At 33.3% G+C, this 8,872-nt stretch overlaps 1 protein-coding gene across 1 annotated transcript; it reads left to right on the top strand.

Moving 5' to 3' along the window:
* Positions 1-1,502: 1,502 nt before the first annotated feature.
* Positions 1,503-2,249, top strand: LOC111707170 (protein odd-skipped). Its single transcript, XM_023480223.1, has one exon. It carries the CDS (start codon positions 1,503-1,505, stop codon positions 2,211-2,213), a length of 711 nt encoding a protein of 236 aa, XP_023335991.1. The 3' UTR covers positions 2,214-2,249.
* Positions 2,250-8,872: the final 6,623 nt, after the last annotated feature.

Below are 8,872 nucleotides of genomic sequence, written 5' to 3' on the forward strand. Positions count from 1 at the left end.
CTAGGTTGAAGGAGTATCCAGGTTCTCCAGGTATCCCTGTCAACTAGAACCCGGCAGGAGATCCCCAACCCAAACCTTAGAATTCATTGAAACCTGGAGAGAATTGGTAAACCGTCCTGTTCCCACATACATTAATACTATAGACCCAATATCAGTAAATTAGTTGCTAAATCTTGTGTGTAAGCAAGAAGGGGTTTTGTAATGAGAAACATGGAAGAACTCCGAAGATAAATATATTTATTCCTGTTTGGCTTGGGTCATGGATTTCAGGATATTTGGATTAAAACCAACATGGTTGCATAGAGTTTAGTTTAGCCCTTGGATAGAGTTTAGTTTAGCCCTTGGATAGAGTTTAGTTTAGCCCTTGCATAGAGTTTAGTTTAGCCCTTGGATAGAGTTTAGTTTAGCCCTTGGATAGAGTCTAGTTTAGCCCTTGGACCTGCTCACTGCACATTGTCAAAGGAATGGATCATATTTCGCCAGAAATCTGTGATTAGGAATTCTAGGAATTAGAATAGGAATAGAAACAGAAATAAGAACAGGGAGGAAACAGGAATAGGAAACAGGAATAGGAATAGGCATAGGAATTGGAATAGGATTAGTAATAGGAAAAGGAGAAGATTAGGAGAAGAATAATATTGGAATAGGAAAAAGAAAAGAAAAAGGCATCTGTCAAAAGTATTTAGTTGAATTTAAAGGAATTGCGATTAAATTATTATAAAATAATTCAGTACAACAACACTGACGCTAAATAAATCTACAAAAAAATAATATCTTTATTCTTTCGATTCAAAAGAACTAAATTGTCATAAACAGAAAAAGATAAAAGATAATTGATTAAAATGAAAAAGAAACATTTTGTTAAACAAAGACCAAATTTCAAAGAAGAGAAAAAAATGTTGTTTTTTCACTAAACATAATAATATTTATATTTTCTTTTCATTAAAAATGCTAAACATTCTGTTGAAATTCTTCATTGGAAAACAAAATCTGCGAAAATTAGATAATTAAAGTTCTGTCATTTAATAGTTTATTCTAAAATTTACCTAATTGAAATATAAATTATTTTACCATAATAAATCACATGAAAATTCGACTATTTATAAATTAATAAGGTAATTAATCTTACAGATCAAAAATTCTTTAATTTTAATATTAGCATTATAATTTTTTAAAATTTTCCATATTTTCTTTAAACTCCGGATCCGTTATTTAAGGTATTTCTCTTATATTGTAATAAAATGTATGAGCAAGAAAATGAGGGAATTTCTTCCAAAAGTTCATCTTTCAGGAATTCTCGTTGAGGTTAAATTATTCAAGCTTAAATAAAGTCTCCGAAGGATAGTTTCCCACATTCTGACTGCTGCGCTGTGATTGGCTGTTTAGGTTGGTGCTCTGCTCTCATTGGTCGGATGAGCGGAGAGTTGTGACTAGGGAGGTTTACTGGTCAATCCTATCCTTCAGTAGTTCCAGTAGACCTTTGGTCAGCAAACAGATCAGTCATGTACATTCAAGCTCCAATATACTCTCTACCCCCCTCCCCTCCACACACCCCCTCCTCTCCTCCTACCTCCCCCTCCGGCTTCTCCCCCTACTCCTTCAGCTCTCCCTACTCCCCCACCTCCCTGTCCTCCTACCTCCTGTTGAACTCCATGATGAACAACAGCACCAAGATGACCGGAAAACCTAAGAAAAGGTTTATCTGTAAGTTCTGTAACCGTGAATTTACTAAATCCTACAATCTTCTGATCCATGAAAGAACCCACACTGATGAAAGACCATATCCTTGTGATGTTTGTGGTAAAGCGTTCAGAAGACAAGATCATCTGAGAGATCACATGTATACCCATACTAAAGAGAAACCACACAGCTGCCATGATTGTGGAAAAGGATTCAGCCAAGCTAGAAGTTTATATATTCATAATATTACAGAGAGAAAAATGAATATTATTTCATGTCCAATCTGTAATTTATCATTAAATCAAAGATCAAACTTGAGAAATCATCTTCAAACCCACACTGAACTAAAACCTAAAGAACTTGCTCTTATTGCTCTGAGATTGAAGAATGATGGATCTGTGTGTGGGACGCGGTCTACCAGTAGTATCCAAGTATACCCAGATACTAAACTAATTAAACAAGAACTTGTAGAGACAGATTATAAAGTTTCAAGATTTACAAGATTTGGTATTGATGATATCCTTGCAAAATAGATACAGATATTATTTACATCATTATTTTATACTCTTCTGTGATATTGTTATTCATGAAATAAATATTCAATAAATAACCCGATTTTGAAAAGAAGGGAAATTGCAGACCTAGAGAAAAGAGAGAATTAAAAAAGATTAAACACCTTTAGTGTCTTTTTCTTGACTAAGTTTCATTTAATTTCCAGATTTGGTGGATCAAACAATCTGAATATAAAATATAAAAATTTTACACAGTTAGGTGCCAAGATATTGGGAAAAGAAAATTTGAGTTTGCAGCAAAAATTCAGTTCCTTTAACAATAAAAAGTTTCAGCAAAGATATTTTCAAACATATTTGAAAGGAATTGAGGTTTTCTAATTTCAATATCATTGCAACCCACTGTCGTTGAAGCTTTTACTATTTCAAACTACGAATGCTGTTAGATCAAATAATGTAAGTTTGAAATATCAAAGGTTTACATCATCAGGATGCAACGATATAAGGATTACAAAAATTGAATTTGTGGCAAAGACTCAATTCCTTTATTGATGAAAGAATGATTAAGGTATGGTAGTCAGCCCATGGTAGATTTAGTTCTAGTAGAATAAGGATTCAGCCAGAATAAAGTATGTAAAAAAGATCGGATCTGATTCAGTCAGAATAAGGTTTTCTAGAAAATCTGATCGAACTTGGTAAAGGATTCGGTCAGAACTGGGTTTGCCAAAGTAAATGATTCAACTGGTTGTAGGATTAAGCTAGTTGTAGGATTAAGCTAGTTGTAGGATTAAGCTAGTTGTAGGATAAGGGTTTAGTATTCTGTTCTATTCTATTCTATCCTGGGTTAGGTTCGGGAAATTAACTCCGATTGTCGGAGTTTACTTTCATCCTTTCTCCGTTCTCTCCCGGGGTGTGTCCATTGTTATCTGTTTAAACCCTGATGATCCTGGATCCGAGTCCGACCAAAAACATCAAGTAATCTCAGATCAATTTAGCTTTTATATTCTACAGGCCAGAAAGTGTGTCTCCAAACCTTGGTGAAGGAAACCTTTCTTCAAATGCATCTTTTGCAAGGATGAATGTCTAGCAGGTTTGATTTGCCCCCAAAATTAGCTTCCATTAAGATGTATACAAGTTGTCCAAGCTATTCTTTTTGAAAAGAAAAACTTTGATGGAAAAAAATTGCATAAAAAATTCACTTTTGAACCTGAAAAGTATTCCCTTTCAAAAATATTTTCTCTAAATGTATATCAATTCATAAAGTTAAATTATAACGAGTGGTGCCCAACAAACTGTGGATTAGAATAACGACTGTCAGACTCAAGTTCCGATTCTAACTATTCCATGTGCTTTAATGAACATAAAACACAACAATGGTTTATCCTACAAAGATCATTTTAATAAGTTGATTTTCAAACTACTGTAAAAAACTATTTGCTTTATATCAACATGAAATAAACATAGATAAATGTCGTTTTTCTATTCCAAGTTTTACGGTTCCCACTGTAGGTAGATCTTTTAATATGTCCTAATCTGCAGACCTGAAAACAAACTAAGGAACTTATCTATTTCAATCTAACGAAATATCTATGTTCTCTGGTAAACTGTCCCCCCTGGAGGGGTTCTATTAAATACTGCAGTTTCTGTAAACTACTACTACTAGTCTTTAGTCTTTACCAACCAGTATCCCACAGTCAGGTCCAATCAGGCAGGAAATCTACCAGTAAGTGGATAAAGAAACAAAGTAAAAAGAAGGCAAGCAATATATTAGGCGGCAAATAGGCAGGAAATCAACCAGTAAATAGATAAAGAATCGAAGCAAAAAAAGGCATGCAATATATTAGTCGGAAAATGCAGGAAATCAACCAGCTGCAGTTAGTGGATAAAGAAACAAAGCAAAAAATGCATGCAATATATTAGGCGGAAAGTTGGCAGGAAATCAACCATTAAGTGGATAAAGAAACAAAACAAAGAAAAAAAAAATGCATGCAGATATTAGGCGGAAAATAGGCAGGGTACCAACCAGTAAGGGAATAAAGAATAAAAGCAGAAAGGCAAAAGGCAATTATAGGCAGGAAATAAAACAGGGAGAAGGCAGCAAAGAAAACACAAATCAAGAAGGAACAAAAGCATGAATTTTACAATGATTAAGGTAAATAGAAGAACGGGCACTCCATTCTAGGAAAGTCAGGAATTGGGAATGCTCTACAAAGTTCGTACCAGCCCGGCTTATCCTTGTACCATAGTGGGATGAATTCCGCTCCTCCATTGGGTATATTTCAATGTTTCATTGATTTATGACTTTTAAAAAGTGATTTTCTTCCCCTAGCTTGTCCTGTGACTGGGATCTTTTTTATCTCTATACATAGTTTGGAAAAATAAAGTAGATAGAATAAATAAGTATGCTAATAAAATCTGAAAAAAAAGATTATAATGAATTGATGAAAGTTTGATGACCTCTTAATCTAAAATAATGAATTAATGAATGTTTGATGAATGAATAGTTTGGATGAACTGAGCAATTGATGAATTAATGAATGTTGTTGAATGAATAATTTGGATGAACTGAGAAATTGATGAATTAATGAATGTTTATTGAATGAAAAATTTTAATGATTTGGATGAATTGATGAATGTTTGATGAATGGATAGGATGAATCGATGAATTATTGAATAAAGTTAGATGAATGAATAATTTGGATGAATGAATAATTTGGATGAATTGATGAATTGATTGTTTAATGAATGATTGTTGAATGGATAATCTAGATGAATTGAACAATTAATGAATTATCGAATGATTGATGAATTGAAAAATTATCAAATTATTGAATGATTGATGAATGGATAATCTAGATGAATTGAAGAATTATTGAATTAACGAATGATTGATGAATTGAAGAATTAATGAATTATTGACTGAATGATGAATAGATAATCTAGATGATTTGAAGAATTAATGAATTATCGAATGATTGATGAATTGAAGAATTAACAAATTATTGAATGATTGATGAATAGATAATCTAGATGAATTGAAGAATTAATGAATTATTGAATGATTGATGAATGAATAATCTGAATGAATTGATGAATTGATGAATTATTGAATGATTGATGAATGGATAATCTGGATGAATAGATGAATTCATGAATAATTGAATGATTGATGAATGGATAATCTGGATGAATTGATGAATTAATGAAATATTGAATAATTGATGAAAGGATAATATGGATGAATTGATGAATTAATGAAATATTGAATAATTGATGAATGGATAATACGAATGAATTGATGAATTAATGAATGAGCAAGCACACTTGAAGATGCACCCTGCCAGGCTCTTCAGACAAGAAGCAAAGAGCCGCCTGATGAGTTGCTAAAGTTGTCTATCTATCTATCTTTATATCTATTTTTCTATCTATCTATCTAACTATCTATCTATCTATCGATCTTTTTATCTATTTTTCTACCTATCTATCTATATATCTATCTATCTATCTATCTATTAATTTATCCATCTATCTTTCTAGATAGATAGATAGACAGATAGATAGAAAGATAGAAAGATAGAAAGATAGAAAGATAGAAAGATAGAAAGATAGATAGATAGAAAGATAGAAAGATAGAAAGATAGAAAGATAGAAAGATAGAAAGATAGAAAGATAAGAAAGATAGAAAGATGGAAAGATAGAAACATAGAAAGATAGATAGATTGATACATGGAAATATAGATAGATAGATAGATAGATAGATAGATAGATAGATAGATAGATAGATAGATCAACATATAGATAGATAAATAGATGATGGATGGGATGAGTAAAGACCGGGCAGGAATATTAGATTGGGTTGGATGTAAAGAGAAGAATATATTGAGTATCCTGCTGGGAGAAGGGTTTGCTCTAGGTACACTAGACAGCACAGGAGATTCAATTTTGCAATTTCTCAATTTTACATAATTTCTAGATTTTCACAGATTCAATCAAGGTTCCCATACACCCAAACTAATCAATATGCACTTTGAACCATCTGACTTATTTCACCATTTTCTTAATCAAGATCAGGAACCTATCAAATGATTTTAACCTTGCGTAAAACCAGTGAAATCAGAGATAAGCAGAAGTGCTCTTAAACATAATTAAGAAAGCTTTGTACTTTAAACTCTTTCTAGGAGAAAGCTAACCATCTTTAAACTCTTATTTCTAGGAGAAAGCTAACCATCTCTATATTCTTATTTCTAGGAGAAAGCTAACCATCTTTAAACTAATTAACCAAAAGGAAAACGAATTATCTTTATTTTCTTAAACCAAAGAGAAAGCTAACTATCTTTAAACTCTAAAACCAAAGAGAAAGCTAACTATCTTTAAACTCTAAAACCAAAGAGAAAGCTAACTATCTTTAATCTCTAAAACCTAAGAGAAAGCTATCTATATCTTTAGACTCTAAAACCTAAGAACTATTTAACTTAATTGTAAACTATCTAATTGAAATCTAATTATGTTAAATCTCTTAAGAGAAACATATGTATGTTGAAACTCTAAAACCTGAGAAAAAGCTATCCATCTACAATTTAAGCTATAAGTGAAACCAAATTAAAGCTAAGTATCCATGATTTCAATGAGCTAACCAAAAGAAAAATCTAAGTGTCTATGAAAACTATAAGCTAAAGAGAAGGCTAAGTATCTATGAACTCAGAAAGAAAACCACAATTGAAAGCTGAGAATCCATGAACTCGATGAGCTAAACTAAATAGAAAGCTAAGTATCCAGGATTTTTATGAGCTAACCCAATGCGAAAGCTAAGTATCCATAAACTCTATGAGCTGAACCAAAGAAAAATCTAAATATCTGTGAACTCTAAAAACTAAACCAAAGAGAAAGCTAAGTATCTGTGAACTCTAGAAGCTAAAAACAAAGAGAAAGCTAAGTATCTATGAACTCCAAAGAGAAAGCTAAGTATCTATGAACTCCAAAGAGAAAGCTAAGTATCTGTTAACTATCAAAGCTAAACCTAAGAATAAGATAAGTATCTGCGAACTCTTAAAGCTAAAACAAAGAGAAAGCTAAGTATCTGTGAACTCTAAAAGCTAAAACTAAGAATAAGCTAAGTATCTGTGAACTCTAAAAGCTAAACCAAAGAAAAAGCTAAGTATCTGTGAACTCTTAAAGCTAAAACAAAGAGAAAGCTAAGTATGGATGTTCACTATGAGCTAAAACTGAAGAGAAAGCTAAATATCTTTGAACTCTATGAGCTCAATCAACGAGAAAGCTAAGAGTCCATAAACTCTAATAGCTGAACCAAAGAGAAAGCAAAATATTTATGAACACTATGCGCTAAACCAAAGAGAAAGCTAAGCATTTATGAACACTATGAGCTAACCAGGAATGTTTAAATTCTTTCTTCAGGATGCTTTTATATCCTTGAGCTATATCAAATATTTCTTCTTTTCAGGGCTCAATAATCTTCAGAAAATAGTTCACAAGTTTCAACATTTCATAAAGGAAATTTTTTTCTGGTATGATCAAAAGTTTGTATACAAAATAACTTACATTTTTTACCCCTGATGATGCTTTGAAATATACATCATCTTAGAAACTGGCATTTTATTGTGTATTCGTAGCGGGGGGTGAAATAAAAGGATTGGTTCTTTAAATTTGTACAATCTGCACCAGACATAATGAACGCGGAGAAGGTTACTTAGTGAGCAATAAGAGTAAGCTTAAAGAATAAAGAGGAACAGAAGGACGAACACAAGAAATCTATCAATAGATAATGTTTATGTCTAATATCAAGAAAATATATATATTGTTTCTTTATCTTGAAATATTGTATGTAATATTTTCCAAGTCTTAGTTATCTTTCAAAAAAGATAGGTGCGGGGGGGTATTATTTTTTTGAGGTTTATTTTTTGTATTTAAAATCTATTTCCAGCAGTTGAAATTCTTAAATAAAACATGGCTAAAGGCAATTCTTAAACTAGTCAGAAGCAGGACACACATTCTTTACACCTCCCCCCCCCCGTACCAAACCAATCCCTTCATTTCCTTTGCCCTTGCAACACCTTTCCTCTCTTTCACCAATCCCCGCTGCAAAATCATCCCACCATTCCTAAAACACCCATCCCTCCCTCATCCCTGTCAAACCTGACACACCCATTCCTCCCTCCATCCCTGTCACACCCATCCCTTCCTCCATCCCTGTCACACCCATCCCTTCCTCCATCCCTGTCACACCCATTTTTCCCTTCATCCCTGTCAAACCCATCCCTTCCTCCATCCCTGTCACACCCATCCCTTCCTCCATCCCTGTCACACCCATCCCTCCCTCCATCACCGTCAAACCCATCCCTCCCTGCCCCATCCCATCTTTGATTTTTCTCATGCCAGCTCTTTAGTGACTCAGTGAAGTTAGAAGTTACAGAACTGGAATTCGAGTCCTTTACTTAGAATCTGAAAATGCACTGCTTCATACTTCTCTTTTTTCAAATCCCAAGGGGTAGTTTAGAGTATCCTACCCCTCCCATTCCCCCTTCCAATCCTTCCATTTCGTGTTCCTCCATCCCCCACCTCTTTATAGAGAGACAAGTTTCTTCTCCCCCCCCTCTTCATCCCCCCACTGCCGTCTATAGCTTGTAAACTTGCACATTGTGGATACTTATTCATACAAGCGTTAACTA

Source organism: Eurytemora carolleeae, unplaced genomic scaffold (genome assembly GCF_000591075.1).
Source record: "Eurytemora carolleeae unplaced genomic scaffold, Eaff_2.0 scaffold264, whole genome shotgun sequence".
Taxonomy (NCBI): Eukaryota; Metazoa; Arthropoda; class Copepoda; order Calanoida; family Temoridae; genus Eurytemora; species Eurytemora carolleeae.

Excerpts from the sequence above, each read along its gene's own strand:
- LOC111707170 (XM_023480223.1), top strand. The coding sequence starts at position 1,503 with ATGTACATTCAAGCTCCAATATACTCTCTACCCCCCTCCCCTCCACAC.